Genomic DNA, 20970 nt, shown 5'->3' on the forward strand with positions numbered 1-20970 from the left:
GCTCTAAGCTATGAGTGAATCAAACCAACCCATGTGACTCTTAAATGTTCTAATGCTTAGATATAGGTATTGCAAAACGGTTGCTAGTCTAACCTGTTTGGTTGCTATGGGCGTGGCTTGTCAGATGCCAATTGATGATGCTTCAAGCCACAAGTGAATCAAACCGACCCCCACGTCTCTACGATGTTCTAATGAAGAGATATAGCTATTGTCAAACGGTTGCTAAGTGAACATGTTTTGCTGCTATGGGCGTGGCTTCGTAGCTTAATGAGGTTCATGGGATACTGACTGGTAGCCTGACTAAAATGATCCCACCCCCTTATCTCTACGACACTTTGCTGCAAGTATATCCATCGGGACTTTTAATAATGGGAGACTATGGGATCAGTTGCTAGGTTGCTGTAAACGGTTGCTATGGGCGTAGCTTCATAGCTTCATGATGATCATGTGACACTAATTGGTTGTCTGACTAAAATGATCCCATCCCCTTATCTCTACGACACTTTGCTGCAAGTATATCCATCGGGACTTTTAATAATGGGAGACTATGGGATCAGTTGCTAGGTTGCTGTAAACGGTTGCTATGGGCGTAGCTTCATAGCTTCATAATGATCATGTGACACTAATTGGTTGTCTGAGTAAAATGATCCCATCCCCTTGTCTCTACAACACTGTGCTGCAAATATATCCATCTGGACTTTTATTAATGGAAGTCTATGGGGTCAGTTGCATGGTTGCTGTAAATGGTTGCTATGGGCGTGGCTTCATGATGATCATGTGACACCGATTGGTTGTCTGAGTAAAATGAGCCCATCCCCTTGTCTCTACAACACTGTGCTGCAATGATATCCATATGGTCCTTTTATAATGGAGGTCTATGGGATCAGTTGCTAGGTTGCTGTAAATGGTTGCTATGGGCGTGGCTTCACGATGATGTTGAGAGACTGATTGTTGCCTGAGTAAAATGAGCCCAGCCCTGTACCGCGTTATTAAAAACTTTGGCTAAAATATTTTATTGGATAGAAATTTTGAGTTTTTGTAAGTGAGGCATTGAAATATTGTGGAATACAGTGGGTGGCCTTGGGAGACAAAACGGTTTAGAGCCCCTGTTATAGACGAAACGTATGACTAAAACTTTGACATTGCTAGCACTAAATACTAAAGGAAGGAAAAGAACATTTGACATACAATTAACTTAAGTTTATTATCTTTTTAGACCAGAACTATTTTTAAATGCAAATCATAGTAGGAGACAAAAAGTTGTTTCAGTGAATTCCGATTGCATAAATCTTTAAATGAACCCTTTTGACTTACTTTATTTTGATTAGAATAGACATATTATATCTGTATCACGTTAACTAAAGAGAAAGACAACTAGATTACTCACTGCACCTGTCTGTCTCATTCTATCTGTCAGTTGCTGCACGCTCTACCTGACTTTATTAGAACCCTGCACTGTGCGCTAGGGGTCCTGACGGTTCTGTCAAACGTCATTTTCCCTTGCTGTCCCCCATTGTTGCCTGAATCAAAAAGACGCACTAAAACCTTTCATGTTTTTAAATGCGTGACGTTATACGTATGTTAAATGTGCTGCTTTTTTTTAAGTTGAAGTTATACTGAGAAGTATTCCTTTCATATTTCGATTCGTGTGGTTGATTTATTCCACGGGTCCTTTAAGGCTTAAGTAAACAGGTTCGGCAGGTGTATCGGAAGTGAACGATATCATTTTAACTTACCTGCGCTAGGTGAGTGTGGTTAAAAGTCAACTCGAAACTCCGAGAAGACTCCGATACTGGTGAATAAAGAGCGGTTTTGAACAAAGTAAGTAAAAAAGTCGGTTTCCTCTGTATCTGTAACCTAGCTTGTTATCCGGTGACGGGTAATACAATTCGACAGAACACCGGTCGATTCATATCCCTGAAGTGGGCGGAAACGTTCAAACATACAATGAACTACTACTATTTTATACTTTGATATTTTAAAGTCACATCTTATTATGTTTTCTTTTTTCCGACAAGCACAGGCAACATGGTTATTGTATTTGTTTTTTCTTTTATTTGACTTCAAACCAAGTTAAAGTGTGAGATCACACATTAATTATTAAGTATGTCATCTGTTGTGTGTGTGTTTCTTTTTAAAGACTTTTGTAAGATTTATATGGAAGTACATTCAGATTTCTTTATGGTAACTATAGTATTCCAAACTGATGTAAACCAAACTATGCTTGAAACAATATTGGCAGGAAGCTTGCTATTCAGACACTTAGACACTGCATTTGTTTTGGGTTTGCATTTACATTAAGGTGTCTGACTAGCTGATGTAAATACCAGCATCAGATGACGTACTGTGTTTCCTGCATGCCCTCACGTGATAATGATAAACAGAATAATACAGTTCCTTGGTAATTCTCCACAAAATAATTGAATTGATCATCCTGTGGTAAAGTAGATATAATATCCCCACTTTACTTGCAAGCAGAAACAGCTTTCACAACTTGTCTTGGAGTGTTTTAGTACATTCCATTAGCTTTATGACATGTATGATGAGCAAGACATAGAATGACTGTAGGAGATTTTGCCAAACATGTTTACAAAGTGGTTTGGGAAAAGCAGTCTAATGTCCATCATTGCTAACATATGGTTAAATAACATATACCTTATTTATTGAATAAATTATAGAATCTTACCATTTACATCCATTGTAGCTTGACCACCTGTATCCACATTGATCCCCTAGTAGTATCTTTCTGGTCATTTTAAAGTTATCGTTCACACCAAATTGAAAATCGTCTCAAAATACATCAACCCTTTTCTTTTTTATTCTAATGTTATCTTTTTATATGGCACTCAAAATGGCGAGGCTTTAAAAAGTATACACATCCTTCATTAAAGTAACTGAAACGACTCAAATGTTTGCAAGAGAAAACAGGTGTGTTTGACTTCAGTATTTTTGCATTAGTCTTGTGGAACTTTGATGTCATAAGCCGCCATTCCGTCTGTGGCACTGCATGAATTTTGGTCTTATTTAGCGAAACTGAAATGTTGTCATATGCTTGTTTTGTCATGAAACACACAATGAATCAGTGAGATTTGAAGTTCTTTACATTTAAGTTTTCCAAAATAAGCTCAAAATATCAATAATTTTCTCTCACAAACGCATCATAATCATAAATAATATGAGAATTTTCATTTTTGTGTAAGCTGTTTCTTTAACGATGAATCTCGAACCTTGGCGAAGTTGTTTATCTGAACTGTTTAAACTGCCCCACTGTAAGTGTCAGCCGCAGTACAGAATTCAACTTCTTAAATTAATCCTGTGTCAAAATTTAAATTGGCTCTCATCACAGCAGATGTTTGCGCTCTCTCTCCGAATCAATGCTGCATCCATAATTTTTCATTATCTCCAACTACAAATTAAGATATAATTGCCCTGTCCCAACTATTTGCATTTTATATGCTTTATTTTGCTAATCCTAATCAGTTATTTGCTAATTACAGACTAATATATCCTGTAGATCTGCGTAAGCAGTAATTAGTTGTACAGTAGTAATCAGAAAAATTGTATTCTCGTTGTTACGCTTGATATGACAGCTGCATTTATTAGTTTACCTCCTATGTATGACGGCACAGGTTTTCAGGCCTGAGGAAACAGGAGTGGAAAACAATATCTGCCATGATTACCTGGGGACACCCTACTGGGCTCCAATAAATAGCTTTGTTGCTACTGTTCCGCGTCGGTTTTGTGGGAAGATTACTGCAAATTATCTAAATTTATATAACGGCTAGTTCTAGTACTCTAATCTGGCAGCGATGCAAGAGTGATATCAAGATATTGCTGTATAGTACAATGGCTGGCGTTCCATAATGTGTCAGTGATGGTTATTAACAAGCAAGTGATGTTGTGCTGAATATCAGCATGGTTGCCTTTGTGATATTCCTTAATATTATAGAACACATTATTTTTGTTTTTCAGAAGATTTGTTTTTCACAGTATATAAGAGAACTTAAAAAAAAGCCAAATACAGATGCTTCAGTTAAAAATTCAGGTGTCGTGACCGCTTTTAAATTCACATTTCTCATTCTAATGTCTTTTTTATTAATACATTCATTTTCTTCCCACCACAAACACATGTATTAATGCTGCAGGCGGATAGCAGAGAAACAGGGGATTCTTGTACCACTAAGGAATGAATCAGAAAAAGACCCAAGGCTCATTAATTGCTCAGCTGACATCTGACAGTAGGGTCTCAAATGGTGCACGATCGGCTGCAGTGCATGTGGAGCACGTAGGAGAAACGGTCTGGTTCACATCTCTTGCGATCATTTACTCACCTTTATTGTCATGTAAATGGTTTGACGTAACATTTCCAAATAATGGAGTTTGTCATATTGTGCATGTTAAAATCCATATATGGTGACTGTAATCGATTTCTTGAATAATGGGAAAGTCTTTTTATGGAAGTCGTGCCACTTGGCAGCCGTGTTTGCAATGCCTCTGAGCGTCTATTTCGGCCATAGCGGAAACACAGTACTATCTACTTAAATAGGGCATGCACTGATATGTACATTTTGGCCGATAATCCTTAGCCAATAAGGCAGAAACACAGTATCTTAATATCAATATAAAATTCCATAAGACTGAAACAAAACTGCTTTTATTTGAAAACATAAGAATTAGTTCTTTTTTTCCCCTCTGAAAATCATGTACCAAGCCTACTTACACTAGTTAACGATTCTTTAACCTTAAAACCTTTCTGGTACATTTTTTATTTAATAAACAAATTATAGATGTTCTTCCAGAGCAACCCAGAAAATTGTTCTTAATAGCCACAAGTCTAAGCATTCAGACAGCGGCCGGCTTCAAACAATATGCGTTTGTTCCTATTATTTACACATTCATAAATACTGTATCTTGGACCTAAATCAACAATGTTTTGCTAATATCAGTAAGTGAATGATCACGGCAGAAGGACAGTACTGTACTGAATTTTTACTGTGAGCAGCGTACAGCTGAAGAAGCTTAACCAGAGGAAATTATTTGATTTATTGGCTGTAACATATGCGCCTAAATGATATTATCGATACAATAACTTTAAAAATGTCCATTTATCGGCCGATACAGATATCATCATTTATCGCGCATCCTAACTTAAAATAGGGGAAGACAATGTTACGTTACCCCAAGTTGTTTATGTCTAGGGTTATGGAGGGACGGACATAAACCAGGAAAATAATCAACAGGTTTATTGTGGCCTGCCACAGAATACTTCTGACAAAAGCAACGCGGGCAGACTGGTAACATGCAACAAGAGAGATATATTTACAAAAAGTTGCATAAATATAGTGAGGTGTGTATACACAATATATTACAGGTATCTACAGTTTTTACCACAAACACAGAGGGAAAGAACACAAGCTTTGCTAAAGCAAAGAACAAAACAAAAGCACATTCTAACTTCCCCATCCCCTGCTAAACTGCCTAGCAATATCTTTTAAATATTAATATCTGCAATGTACTGTAAGCGGAATGTCTTCTAAAAGTTCTTAAACTATAAATTTATTTGTAAGACATGATGACAAGGTGTTTTTTACAATATTTGCTGGAATCTATATAATGTCGGTAGTAAACTTACAATCAGTGTTTCTGTCAGATGAGATGGCTGGCAAAAGTGTTTGTTTGTTTATTTTCACCTAGTACGCGGGATATCTTAAAGAGACATTGATCATTGTTTACTAATGTACTTTAAAACCACGTCATGGGATCAGGTTGGACTGCATGTGATGACTCACGCAGACATTCTTTTCTGATGTGGATTTGGCAGAATGTCTGATGGATGAGATGTCATTTGACACAAGTTGCTTACGTAAAGTTTTATTTACGTTAACTACAGTCGGCAGATAGTTTTTCCAGCACGTTATACTGTGCATTAAGAGGCGTATGACAAATTCGAGGAGAATTTACGGCATTGGGGAAAACAAGGGAGAGGTGTTACCAGCCACAGCCTGGCATTTAAGGCTACGATGTATATGTGTGAATGAGCGATTATTATTACCAAAATGTATTTTAAAAAGAAAAGTTTTATGAGGCTGGTCTTTATGACTTTGCTTAAGGGTTGAGTCATACAAAGTTTAGTTCCAATGCCCTTTCACCCATTTTATTTTTCAAAAAGCAATGCTGGCTTTTCTTTTCAAGCTCCGTTATTAATGGTTCAGTGTTTACATGTTCCTTAAAATTAAAAACGGTTGGAACTGCACTTTAAATGTTTTGTATGAGGATAAAAACAGAACATGAACCCTGTCTTACTTTTTTATTTTGGAAATGGTTTGAAGCAACAGTGAATCAATTCTTTGTTAGTCATCTGCTAGTTCATGTGATGTTCTTAACTTGGGAAAGTATTTGACCTAAAAAACAGTGTTTATATTTATTATTAATTGTCCTGTCAATGTGGCTGGTTTTGCAAGAATTCTTCAACTGGGAGGACTGCGTTAAACGTGACGTGTACAAGAACCTCCCTGAATAAACCGCAGAAAGGGAGCTCCTGCCAAAAGCAATTCAATTCATCCCACAATATTAAGTTTATTGAAAGTAATGTGTTTATTTATGTCGCAAAATAAGGGTGTGGTAGTTTGAAAAAATACTTTTATAGCTTTTGTTTTGACTTTTGTTTGGATTTTTTTCAACCAATAGAAATAAAAAATGTGTGATGAGGACAGCAGAATTCTATACAGTTGTACTTTTCTCAATTGCGTTGTTTACTGATTCCTTTTAGTATCTTCTTTTGTGTTCTGCTAAAGAAAGAAAGTCATACAGTTTTAGAACCAAAATAAGGTTGAGTAAATAATGAAAAGTTTAATTTTTTTAAAGCACTTTAAAGCATTATCTTTGACAGTTACAGTTCGGAAGTCCCCCTGGACTGCCTTATTTTAATATATATTAAGGTGAGGTTCGGGTGGAACAGTGTCGCATGTACGCGGTTAAAATATGCTTACTCTAGCATTGTGATTGTTCGGATAAAACAAACACGCTCCTCCCAAACTTTTGCTTACAATAATGTCTGATATAATTAGAACAATTATCTAAGGTGACATAAACAGACTATTTGTTCATGCTGACATTTGACGCGCTACTGACAAAGTTAACAATTTGTCACACTAAGATGGGAAAAGACGGTTAAATAGACAAATAAATCATAGTGGTGATGACATACCCGGTGTGTCAGCTGTATAACAGGTATCGTAAAATAGCCTACATCCTTGAAATGATTGTGAGGTTTGTAAGATATGGCGTGGTTATTGTAACGATGATGCCACGAGAGAATGGCTTTCGCTTACTGGAATTGAAAGCATTCAGGCAGACGCGCGTCATCTGCCGTTGTAGGATTCTGCAGTGTGACGTAGTGCACTACATACAAGCACGTGTTTCTAAATCATGTTTCCTCTGGTGTTTATTTTTAGTGAATAACCCGATTCCAACCAACCTCAAGTCTGAGGCCAAGAAGGCTGCTAAGATTCTCAGAGAGTTCACGGAAATATCCAACAGAATGGGCCCTGACAAACTAATCCCAGGTAGCTTTTCCAAATGTTATATTTTGTCATTGAACACTACAGTTTTGATGTGTAGCTTAAAGGTCCAGTGTGTGAAATTTAGCAGCATTTGCAAATCGCAACCTCACTACTACGGCTCACTCCAACGCTACCCCTCCCTTACGAAGCACTACAGAAGCTGACACAGGACTACGATGTCGTCACGTTTTTGCTTCTTTGCTGAAGGAGATAATATATGTACGAAAAACGCTCTGTAGAGCAGTTTGTCCATTTAGGGCGACTGTAGAAACAACATGGTGAATTCCAGGGGGGGAGCCGCAGTCTATGTAGATAGAAAATATCTCATTCTAAAGTAATAAAAACAAAACAATTTATTATGTAAGGTTTTTTATATTATTTACAATTACACACTTGGCTTTTCAGTGTCTAATAATTTTGTTAATGCTTATCTCATGCATTTGCATTGCCTGATTTAACTGTTGCAGTAACTGCACTGATGTCAGACACATAACTGCTTAAACACTGATATCATCTATGTACATGACTTGACAGTATTTCAGTCGATCCATTGCCAAGTATCTGTTCATGCACATCGACGACAAGTGACATGAATACAATCACACAGTGACTGTCATCATATCTGTGCAACTTCGGCTACCTGTTTCTCCCAGATTCTAAATGCAAGATGGATTTTTTAAAACAGCTTGTGCAATTGTAATATCTGAGTCCAATCTGTTTTTGTTTTTGTCTTTTCCACAATGTGAAACCAGCCCATGTCATTGCCAAGGCTCAGGGTCTGGCCATCTTGTCCGTTTTTAAAGCGGGTTTTATGATCACAGCGAGGGGCGGCAGTGGGATAGTTATCGGGCGACTCGCTGATGGAAGTAAGTGGATTTTATTTACCTCATTCCTGACTTTAACACATTGACAGTTTGGGGCAGTGTGGAAAAGATTTGCTTGCTTAGGTCATGTTATTGTAAACGTTTCAGTGTTTTGCGTAATTGTACGCCGTTAAATTTCTCTTTTTGTTTAAACCAAAACTATTATGATGCAATAGAGCAATTAGAGTCATTAGGGAAGTTTAAAGGTTTGAAATGATGGATGTGTGGCAGCTGCCTTAGCAACATTTAAAACTGAACAAACAAAACACTCCTAAGGGTCATTTAGAGCCTTTTGTTTCTACACTGTTTTACCCTGTTTGTACATCAAGTTATGAGATTATTTAAAGAAAATATCTGGTGCTGTATATGTTGGTGTGAAAAGGAAGATACTTTAATAAATTACAAATGTTATGTTTTAATAAGAACCTTTTAAATCAGCGCAGCGATTTTTATATTTTTTTATATAGTCATATAATATTATGAAATGTATTGGCACGTGTTTACGTAAACAACACAGTGAAGGAGAGACAGGGGCAATACAATTGTGTACGGATAAAATGAGAGAGTAAATAAAAATAAAAGCATTGTGAAAAAGAGAGTCAATAAAAAGAATAAAACAAAAACACAATTTAGGAGTGAGGAGACTAGATCAAAATATAAATTTTAAACGACGTTTTGAGTTAGAATCTGTCCTGGAGTTTCCAAGTGAATATTTTTTAAAATGCGAATAAAGTCAGTTTATTGTAACTTTATTCTACTGTTCTTGCTAAAGGATGGTCTGCTCCTTCAGCCATTGGTATAGCTGGACTTGGTGGAGGATTTGAGATCGGCCTGGAGGTGAGTTCTGGTGCATTCTCTGTTTCTACACACTGTTTGTATGGCACTTTACCTCAAACCATCTTACAGTTAATAGTAATTGAAGATAAGGTAATGATAGACTAGATTTTGACATGGCAGAATATATGGCGCCGTTTTCCCTTGTAAAACTGGAGGGTTATTGAGTTATTGTTTATCGAACAAACATACCTCCAACGTATCCCTTGTTTTTCAATAGAACCTCTTTTATAGATATGTTAACATAAGATAATATGATACCATAATGATACGCTTCTTTATTTAGATAATTACAGAGTAAGATTTAAATAAATTACTCATTTGTAAAAAAAATCTAAATTATAAGGGAGTTTAAAAACGAATTGTCATCTGTTTAGTTAGGAGCTATATGTGGCTCAGGCACTGGCTTCATTATTACTCTGTGTAAAGTGGATCCCAGGTCTATGATACAGGAAATCACAGTACATGTGTCCAGTTAAAGTCATTTGTCAGCAGGCAGAGAAGTTCCACTTTGTTTCCCTGACCTTGAGAAGCTGTGCGGATGAGTCATTTGTGTACGGAGCGCTTGTGATTCTTGACAGTCCTGATTCATGTCTTGAACAGCCTCCGGGCACACTGGTTAGCACTGTACTGTCTGTCTTTCATTAAATCGCAAAACACCTGATAAGTGGAAAAGAAATACATTTAGCGTTGATTTTATCTTTAAGTATAAAGCCAAGGCATGTAAAACTGTCCATGTTGAATTACCTCAAATGCAAGTGGCTTCTGCAGTCTGAATAAACAGAAATAAAAAAATATTCTATGTCACTATTTAAATAAGGAAATTTGTAACGATGAAGGATTATTTGTGCATTAAAGCACAAAAGACACAGTTTGAAACATTCTCAGATTATGTTGGGATAACATCTCGTTTTGTTGAGACCAAACTCTCTTTTTTCACCAGTCATCAGATTTTGTCATCATCTTGAATGAGAGGAGAGCTGTGGATGCATTCAGTAAAGGGGGGAATCTCACACTAGGAGGGAATTTCACTGTGGCTGTTGGCCCTCTTGGCAGGTATGTGTGATGACACCATAGCGCAATACCTCAGCCTGTTGCCAGGGGGCAGTAGAGAGGGCAGTCCTTAACAGTTTTTGTCTTATTAAATATGCGTCCATGGAATAGAAGGAAATGGAGATTGTGCAGTTCTCAGATTGTAATATGGTGTGATGCTCTAATACTCAAATCTGAAGTCGTACACTCTCCAGCCACAAGTGGTTTCCACGTTAGTGGGTTGTGTTTAGAATGACTTGACAGGTGGGAATTGTGTGATCCTCACTCTTTTAGTGTGTGATGCCTAGTGTTTTCTGTGGAATTTGTGGAAGTGTTTATAAGTAAGGCAGTGAAATGTTCCTGTAGCTCATTTGCTAGGGCATTGTTTTATATGGCACAATGTGCTTGATCCTGAGGTAGCATACAGGAAAAAATGACCTTCAATTAACTAAGTTGTTTTGGATAAAAAGCTGATAAAACTATAAATGTAAACTTAGAGATTCCTGTTTCGCATGGTTTGAGCTGAAGAAAAATGTTGAGTGACATTTTTGTACATTTTCTGTTTTCAGGCTAGTGAGGGTTAGGGGTGGGGCTTCACATCATGCAAATTCACCTTGTAAAATAGTTACAAATTCTTTAAATTCACCTCTGTCTCATTTATGCTAGCTCACAATAAAAGTCCATTTATGAATAAAAACTGAGCATCTTAAAATTAGATTATAAAAATGGAACAATTGAAACAAGAACAGTGGAGTTTGTTCACTTCACAAAGGATGTTTCGTTTCATTTCTACACAAAACGCTGTACAAAACTAAAACAGCAGTCTGGTTCATATTTTGCAGCAATAATAGTTATTCAGAATTTGACAAGCACGAGCATGCATGAAGAATGCTGTGAGAATAAAACATAATGCCAGGTGTCCATACTGTAAATTAAGTGTTTTTAATGATAGCTGCATTGTTATAAAGTAAATGTGCGATTATTCACAGATTCTGCTGTGTTTGTGTGGAAAATAACGGCTTTTTGTTTTTACAGAATTAATTGTTGTTTATAGATCTCGGCAGAATAAAGCAGCAAGCGATATTGAACTGTTGACTGCTGCTGTACAGTAGCTTTGAAAAGGAGGCAATTATTGGGTGTAACAGCTTATGTGAAATTTGTTAAGGGGTTTCGGCGGGGGGGGGGCTTTATTATGTAGAAAATTATCATGAACATTAGATGTAAGACCCCCCCAAAAAACAGTTAATTATTTAATCAAATATTTATATACACAAAGAAGATATAGTATATCTGACTAAGTATTTTTTAACAGGAATTTGGAGGCAGACGTAGCGATCCGGAGCACAGCGGCTGTTTACTCCTATTGCAAATCAAGGGGTCTCTACGCCGGCGTGTCTCTCGTCGGCTCTTACCTCATTGAACGCAAAGACACCAACCGAAAGTAAGTAATGTAATCTGTTAACAAAAGTTTAAGTCACACCTTGACCTACCTTCCTTTCTTTTGAAATGTTTTTTGTGATTTCAATATTCAAGTTGTATTTATATTTTAGTTTCAATATCTAACGGAAGCTTTACTTTCTTTATAAGGTTCTACGGGCAGGAAATTCGTGCATCTGCTATTCTGAATGGAGATGTGGAGCCACCCCTCGAGGCAGATGGCCTTTACACCATTTTGGAGGAATACAGAGAAAAATATACCGCCGACTGGCAGGGCAAAAACATGAACCCCATGATGCACAAGCAGGTTCATTTCAGTTTAATTTCCAGGCTATTAGTAGTAGCTGCATTTCCACATATCTTATAGATTGTTTTTCCTTTCCGTTTCATTTTTATTATCTCGTAAAAACGTATATTAAAACTTAAATGTCTTGTAGACGTATGGGTCGTAATTGAATCACCCTCATGTCATTGAAAACATGTAAGACTCTTTCTTCTCCAAAAAGATATTTTGTGAAAAGTCAGAGTGGATTTGTGTTCATACAATTGAAGTCAATAGGGCCAATGTTGTTCGGTTACCAATGTTCTTTAAAATATATTATTTTGTGTTCTGCAGAAGAAAGAAGTAAATGCAAATTTGTAGTGACATTAAGACGAATAAATGATGAAAGAATTGTCATGCGTGTGAACTATCGCTTTAATGAGCAGAAGAGTAGCATCATCCAAAAAGACCTAAACACCTCAATTACTTTTTGCTTATACCGTGCAGGATGTTTATCTTTGCACTCTGTTGAAACTATTACATTTGAATAACTACATCAGTCAACGTTTTACTGATGCATTTTATTGTTTAGACAAATAATTTACTGTAAGTCAGCTTTTCAAGAAGCACACAGGAAACACGGCTTTGGTAACCTGAAGAAAGTGCTGGCCATAGTAACGAGTATGTCATTTAATAATTTACATTTATTTATTTCAGTGAAGCTTAATATATGTTTACACTGTTTTTACACTGCTCCATGTTGTGGATGAAATACAGTGAAACTATATCTTTATCAATGAAATGCAGCTTCTTTTAAGCAAACACTCAAAGATTTATATGGCTTCAGTGCCAGTCTCTGTTCATCTAGCTCACTTGGCAAGAGACAAGCCTGTTGATATATATTTGGGTGTTTCTGTTTTCACAGATGAGTTCAGCACCAACTCGACCGAAGCCCCCCACACAGAGAGCTGTCTCCTGTTACACACCCAGGCCAGAGGGTAAGACGCTCAGTGGCCTCTCATATCTGCAATCTTTAAATCTTTCACAGGAGAAATATGGCGACAGACTCAGGGTCAACAGCTAAATCTGGCCAGTAGTTCAGACTCTGGCTCAGTCAAAATGTTCACTGACCCTGAAAACTGCCATGGAAAGAATGAAGAGACCACTCCTGGTTTTGTTTTTATTCAGCATTTTAAGATGTATTGTTTTAGATGTACTATTTCAATCCAGTGTCAGCAAAAGCAAAACTAAATAAAAAAAGCAAGCTAAACTAAATAAAATTCTTATTCCATGAAAAAACTCCTGAAATACATGTTAGAACATTAGTAATGTGTTGTTTAAACATGAATATGAACTTGTTTTCTTTACAGTATTCAAGATATGCAAACTTTGCACCTTTTATGTATTTTTGACCCGTTTTAACATTATTCTGGAAAATGTTGCCAAAAAAAATTATTTGGAAGAAATGTTGTTACTAGTTTACAGAATGAGACCAATTTATTTATTTTACCTCTGGATAGTCATTTAGAAAAACTGAAAATAGTTTTGAAGTGGACTCTATGTTTCAGAAAACTATATTTATTCTCATTAAACATTACCTTTACATTATCTTTAAAATCTTTAAATATTCTTTAAAATAATAGGTTGAACTATATTTACACAAACATTCATACCAAACGTCCTTTAAAGTGCCTCATTTATGGTTGATGTGTTAATAAAAGCTCATTTTTTCACAGCTTCTCAAGCTGTGAAGCCTTCTCTCTACCCAAATATAAACAGCTGGGATACGGAAAGTTCAGGTAGGTGAAATTCAGCTGTTTAAACTGAAATATGTTTAACTCTGAGGATTCTGTAAAATAAGATTCACAGACAGCTATTAAAACTATGAAATCATATGTTTAACTTTTATGCAACTATGCTTTTCTTAAGTAAGCAACATTGCGCCTATTGTAAATAAGACGCTTTACGCCTGTGACAAATTGTAATAAGATGACAGAAGGGGATTTGACTGTATGTTTTGCACACCACCTCACACCTTCAAGCATATTATCAAGCGAATATCTTAACAAAATAAATCATTTCTTGTTGTATCTGATGATCACGCGCAACAAGAAATGCCACAGAGAGTAAAGTAGACAATGTAGCCACGCATGTCAGTCGACATTGATAAATTATAAAGTGGATTAAAACTTCCACAGTAGATTAGCGAATTGCACGAAAAGAAACACCCGATGCTGTGTGAGATCCTTTGAGCAGCTCAGAGTCTGAGGGCTGATTTGTGTTCTCCTCAATTCAACTTCAATAACAGTCACATTTATTTTCATTTGGCTCCTAAAGGCCTGTGTTTAAAGTTGAATTATGGGGATTAGACAAAAAAATGCACAGCGGCGTGGCTTCGCCTGCCCCAATTCGGAGAAAAACGCTCTGACTGGATGGGAAGATTTTAAAAGAAGCTGTGAACTGCAGACTGGATATTTTCCCATTTCTGTCTACTCAGGAAAGGCCTGTGTGCTCTTTGCCATGTCAGAAGTCAGCAGGACTTTCCCACAGAAAACTTGACGTGTCATCCGTGAGGGGAGAGATTTCAAAAAAGTGATTGCTAATAGATGGTGTGAGGATTCTGAATTCAGTGCGGTTCTGTTCTCTTTATGATCAAGATACCCCACACAGGAAGAACAGTAGTGCTATCAAAGTGCATAATGTGGGGTCTCGCCGGCTTGCACAACTGCAGTATGAGTGAATGATGCTGAGAGAGAGAGGGCGATCAAGCATGTTAGGGCTCATGTAAACTAAAGAAACATTTGCTGTCGAAGTAAAGACGTTCTTGAACAGTCGGCGACAGTCAAACATAATAAAGCATTTTACAAATCATTTCCAATCTAGACGACAGCATAGGCCGCTTGTCACTTCCCTCAGATACGACTCATTTAAGTGTTTACTGATAATGTGAGTATTTAACATGATTACTCACTTACTTTTGAAAAAAATGTATAACTTTTATTTTAAACTTGAATTTAGCTGAAAAATAATTTGTAAAAAAAGCTGTACCGCTGTTGATCTTTGCAAATTGATGTGCTCCACAATAACAATTTCACCTCAATTCTGTTGGTTTTGTAATTGTTGACTTACATATTTCATGAATTACGATGAAATACGACTTATTGCACAGCCACACCTACTCTACATCTAAAATGCATATTTTACATATAACATTTACTCACAATATCCTGTTGAAAACCCTTAACCCACAAAATAAAAACTTTGAGTGGGTTATCCAAAGTGTCTACCAGAAAAAGTGCTTGGTAAGGGATCATGTAAAAAGTATGCACATTACATTTAAACCAACACGCGTTTAGGTAGCGACAGTCAAACGTCATTTCACACAACACACAGACTTAAAAAGTAACTATGCACGGTTTCATCAGACGCACAGGCCTTGCGGTCTGTGTTTGTTGATAGGTCTTACTAATGGTTAATAATAAAACAATTTATATTTAATTTATAATAATATGTTACTGTATAATAATTGTATAAAACAAACAATTTGTTGAATGGATAGGGTAACTGTCGCATTTAAGTTTAACCAAGTAATGGTTCTTCTACTGGTAACCCAAAATAATACTGACTAGACATACTTTTAACTTACTAGCTAATGTAATTTACTTATTTGTTTTGTTTGTTATCAGAAATAATCTACAGGGACACTCTTATCAAAACTAAATTAATATGCGCATTTTAGTATCATCCTGGTGCATGAATTATTAGAATGAATGGCTCATATCACTTATTTCCTGTGTTTACACTCTCATTCAATTTAGGAGCTATTGTGGTGCATTTGTTTAGCTATTTTTATCTCTGTTGATACAGATACATAAATGAAGATAATTGGTTGAAATGTGCACGTGCCTGGGCATGATCCTCTGGCTGGTTAAACTGCAGTAGACAAAGTTTCATTGTTTCAAAAAATCTTCTTTGCTGCTTAATTACCGGATTTTACCAAATTATACGTTAATATTCGGCTGGGTGATAATAGTCATTCTAAATCATGAAATGCCTGACAGCCTAAATGAAGGGTGTGCTTTCGATTGACAACTTTACTGGGAAAAAGGAACGGTTTTCGTGGATTTCATTTGCTAACGCACTAACATACCAGTAGAATGCATTCATTCTGCCGGGGAGAGATCATACATCCATGAACCAGAACCAAATGAAGGACTGTGGAGGAAACGGATTAGCCACAGTTTGCCAACAAGCCAACACGTATTTCAACAACACTAGTTGTTAAGAGTTCAGGAATTATTCCGGATAAGCAGACAATCTGTCTGTTTTAAGTTCTACACTGAATTAGTTTCTGAAATTTTAGGAAAACAGATTTGGGCTTGTCAGTACTGGATGTATTGTGTCAGATGCTGTGAAGGTGATTTGTGTCATTTCTGTTCCAATAGCAGCACAATCAACTAAATATCAGTCTTTAAATGGAAAGTTAACCCAAAAAATATCATTCTGTTATCATTCGCTCACCCTCTTGTTATTTTAAACCTGAATGGCTTCCTTTATTCTGAAGAACATTAAAGAAGATATTTTGAAGAATATTGGTTACAAAACCACGGCGGTACCCATTGACTTACATTGGTTTTGTGTCGATGCAAAAGACGTAAGTGGGTACCGCCATTGGTTGAAAGATTTATTTTGAAATATTCTAACATCACCTTTAAATTCATGGTTCGAAGGGAATGAAATCAAATTGTATACGTGTCTTGTCCACTTTCTAATAGGTTGCAGATGTGTTACCAGAAAAAGGCCATAATATCTGTTGACTGCAGTTTTTGGAAGACAAGTCAAAAGATACTTATCTTTTGTATTGCTACAATGGATAAAAATCCCTGGGTGTGTGTTATTTTAGCGACAGACTCATCTGTGAAAAATTTGATCTGGAAAACTCATTCTTCACTCTTAACATGATGGTAATTATTGCCGTAAATATCTATCATTTAGATGGATCCCTGGCCTTTGGAAAAGGTGGTTAGAGAGCCGTCTATAAAGGGAAGCGGCCCAATGAGATTTCGATTTGTTGAGTGTAATGTCTCTACCGCACATGTCGTATCTGTTCTTGTGTTTTCCAGACATGTACAGCAGCTGTAGTGAAGGTTTTCTCTGAATTAATTCATTTTTCACTTTGGGTTTAAATTTGGCCGACACAAATTCTTATATTAGTCATCATTTAGCTTATTTTCATGTGCTTTCCACAACAACTGCATTTTATACACGCCTGTGATTATCTTCAGTTAAATCAATTATCTGATTTTGAATGCGGTTACAATATCCCTGATAGGGCTTTGTTTATGCCTGAATCTCAGATTTGTAAAGATGACACATCTTGAGCCGTCACTTTTTTCTATATTGCGTGTACAAGAAAACCACATATCTCAGAATGTCACCTCTCTGCCAAAATACACAACCCCTACAGCCCTGAAGAAACTTTCTGGATTGTGTTGCTATCTAACGCCTGGCTTGTCATGTCTTGCATAGTGGTAGCGGGAATGAACATTATGTCGAATGGATGCAGTTATTTTAGGATACAAGTCAAAAGCATTTAGTGTGAAAAAACGGCTCGACTGGAGCTTTTGGCAATGCCCGAGGTTTATCAAGAGTCAGGATATTTCAGAGCATGTGCCAACCATTTGGAACCACATTCCACCGCTGTCTGATTCTGATTGCAAATCTCTTATTTGTCCGTAAAAATCCACCCAGCAACACCAGCCTCACTCCAGTTTAGTGGTGGTCAGCGTGGACATAAATCAAGGAAAAGAGGCTGAGCTGACCCACACATGCTCGCTGCCGCCGTACTGTATTTTTACACCATGTCTACACCGGACGCAACAAGAGACAATATAATGCATAAGAACCCATTAAATACATTTTGTCCACACTGGATGCGGCGCGACAATCCCATTATAACAAGCCGCCGTGTCCAGTGTAGACCCGGTGTAAGTTTGTTGCTGATGACTTTTGGACCATACTGTATATACAGGTATCAGATTAAATTAAGTGTTTTGCTTTCTGCAGGTACACAAATACATTGCAACAGGAAGTACAGAATAGAGCAGATTATTACAAAACTTTACAGCACTTTGAGGGCTTCAATGGCTAGCAGCGTATTAAAAGGAAAGTGCATCCAAAAATTATTCTGTCATCATTAACTCACCTTTCACTATTCAATCCTGTATACCTTTCTTCTGCACGGCACAAAATCTAAATTAAGAATACGGTTGAATTTGTTAACATTAGTAAAAAGTAAGATGAACTTCGAATAAAATATTCTTATTTTTTTTGTTTATTGTATGTTAGTTAATGTCAGTACCATTGTTCATGTTCTCTGTGCATTACCTAATATTAACTTTTGAATAAAAGTTTGGCCTATTGTTAGTTCATTTGTATTGTGATATCTATATTTACAAAAATAATAAAGTGAACAGTCAAAAGGGTTGAAAATATTGAACATATATCATTGACTCAAAAGGAGTAAATAACTCAAGTATTTTTACTTTATTATAGTGTTTTTACTTGAGGAAAATTACTTCACTATATTATAAAGCATATATCCACTTCATTTAATAATATATATTTTAACATGTTTTACCTTCAATACGTACAGTAAATAGGCTTACATAAAAAATCTACTACTTGTACTCATGTAAATTCAAATGACTTGATTAAAAGTAAAAAAGTACTATGATTTTAATGTGCTTCGTAAATTAACATTTATTTATCAAATGTAGTTGACACAGGCTATTCTTTATAATGTAGGGAAGTAAAAACACTCTGATAAAGAAGATTCTTCATACTTTGTATTTCTTCAGACTTGATCAAAAGCAAACAAATGGTGAAAGTTTTTTCAAACATATTCTAGATGCATACTGTACTTGTTTGGGACAACAGGAGTGTGAGTTAATAAAGTTAACAGTCAGGAGTTTGCAAAGTTGTTTATTTCTTATGTTGATAGACAGATACAAAAAGGGGTATTGCCCTCGGCTGACAGATACTATCAGGAGAAGTTAATGCTGTGCGTAACCAGCTATTATAGTAACAGGACTCTTTTGTAGGACAAAATGTGTATGTGTGTGAAAGTGTGCCACTTCACACACTTTTAAGCCTATTGACAAAACGGAACCCATGCAGCCCTCTAGTGTTTTAAGTCTGATATTACCATTTATTGCCTTTTCAATATATTGGCAGTACATGTGCATTAAATCAAAAGCTTTGTTTTCAAACTCACTTTTGTTGAATTTTGTTCCTTGTAGATGCCAAAGAGAAAAGTTTTAACATATACTATTTACCAACATGTCCACTCTACGTTTTCTGCATTTCTGTTGGATGTCTGTTAGTCTAGTGCTTTATTTTTTATTGAATAATAATAATTATTGTTATGCTTCAGTAACCGCTGGTCTTCAATGATTTCTTTGCTCTGATTGTAGGTCAAGCATCAGGTGGATCTCTAGTGGTCACAGCCGTGCATCTGTTCAAAGGTCAGCAGCCCGGGGACCTGAGCTTTGACGTAGGTGACCGCATAACTGTTATTACCCAAACAGAGTCTCAGTACGACTGGTGGGAGGGCGAACTGAGAGGAAAGGTGGGGATCTTCCCTGCCAATTTTGTGTCTTACACCTAAGGATACTTATAAACCACTTTACAGTACAATCAACTTTGACAGGGAGGACATCTGGCATTGAAGGTTTATTTTGTTCTCCAAAATGTGAAATTAACATTTTAAGAAAACTGTTTATTTTGAAGGGACAATATTGTGTTGTCAATGTCATTACCATTGATGAATAACTTGGGTCTTTTATGTTGGTAGTTACTGGTTAATGGTCCGTCCTTTATTAAGGCTTTGCTTAGAGCTATTGTTACCGCATTTATTTCTAAAAAGGGGTTCTGGATCAATATATTTTGTTATGCTGTTGTTGGGAATCGCACTCTTAACACAATGATGGTTTTATTTTATCCAGACACCGTTTTTAGGATGGAAACGCATTAAAATGAAAGGTGTGGTATTTGAAGTGTAATTCCTGCAGGTATTTGAAATATGAGCACAATGTTTTGTATTGGTAAAAGCACAAAGGCACGCTGCTGTTTACCACTTGTGCATGGTTTCAGAAAAAAACTCTTAAGACTACAAAAACGTGCCTTGTTTTATATAAACTGTACAACTTTTTAAGTGCACAACCGCCTTAAACAGTTTTGGCCAAGTTCGGTTTGACAAACTGTTGTTTGCTCTTGAATATTGGAGTCTGTACTGTTTCTTACTGCTATTTGCACACATGTCAATACTATATGTCGAAATGTTGTAATAAATGGATTTGTCTATAGAGCATGTGGATCACTTGATGTAACATGTTCGTGAATGAAAAGGAAAAGTCTTAAGAAGCCATTTATGTAAAAGTGAGACTCTACCGCTGGTTACAGGAGCGCAAAAACCATACCCTCTTTTTCCACATGGTGTCAGACGATAGCCAAGCAATCAAAGAGGAAGCTCCTTTCCTCGAGTTTATGTTTGCTGCTATTAAAAGCTATAGCTAAGAGTTCGATGAAACACTCAGGACAGTTTATTTCAAGTTCAAGAAAATCAAGTTCAATGCAAATAATTTTTATTACACTTTATATAATAGATTTTGCCTACAGGTAGGTCTGCATATGTCTGTCGGCACAGAAATGTAATTTAAGTGGTTGAATAAGATTTTATTTCTTGCATTGGGTCTAACTGATGTGGGAAAAGTTAATCTGTGATCCAGACCCGCTTACATTCTTTCTTAGAATAAACATGTGCTGTACTGGGATCTTAATTAGTTATCACTTTGTCAACGTTTCCCAGGGAAGCTCCAAACATTAATAAATATACAGTTGGGTCCCAACTTTACATATACCTTGAAGAATCTGGAAATTATAGATAAGTGACTCACAGCTGAAGTCATTTTTGGGTGAT

The 20970-nt window shown here is 36.4% G+C and overlaps 1 protein-coding gene across 2 annotated transcripts; it reads left to right on the top strand.

The window, feature by feature from the left end:
• Positions 1–1467: 1467 nt before the first annotated feature.
• sh3yl1 (SH3 and SYLF domain containing 1) lies at positions 1468–20822 on the top strand. Of its 2 annotated transcripts, none has more exons than XM_079459035.1 (10): positions 1468–1821; positions 7455–7565; positions 8315–8428; positions 9198–9262; positions 10203–10315; positions 11604–11732; positions 11879–12035; positions 12916–12988; positions 13727–13789; positions 14488–15266. In XM_079459035.1, coding segments are annotated over exons 1-10 (888 nt in total). In that variant the 5' UTR covers positions 1468–1820; the 3' UTR covers positions 14550–15266. The 2 variants fall into 2 exon arrangements, with proteins under 2 accessions (XP_079315161.1, XP_079315160.1); XM_079459034.1 differs by lacking the exon at positions 14488–15266 and adding an exon at positions 19466–20822 and having other exon boundaries at positions 1471–1821.
• The last annotated feature ends 148 nt before the right edge of the window (positions 20823–20970 follow it).

The sequence above is a fragment of the Barbatula barbatula genome (genome assembly GCF_947034865.1).
Source record: "Barbatula barbatula genome assembly, chromosome: 6".
Lineage (NCBI taxonomy): Eukaryota > Metazoa > Chordata > Actinopteri > Cypriniformes > Nemacheilidae > Barbatula > Barbatula barbatula.

Bases quoted from the DNA above. Each gene is read 5' to 3' on its own strand.
- sh3yl1 (XM_079459034.1), top strand. The intron at 8,429-9,197 runs GTAAGTGGATTT...TTCTTGCTAAAG, and splicing joins CGGGCGACTCGCTGATGGAA to GATGGTCTGCTCCTTCAGCC. The intron at 10,316-11,603 runs GTATGTGTGATG...ATTTTTTAACAG, and splicing joins GCTGTTGGCCCTCTTGGCAG to GAATTTGGAGGCAGACGTAG.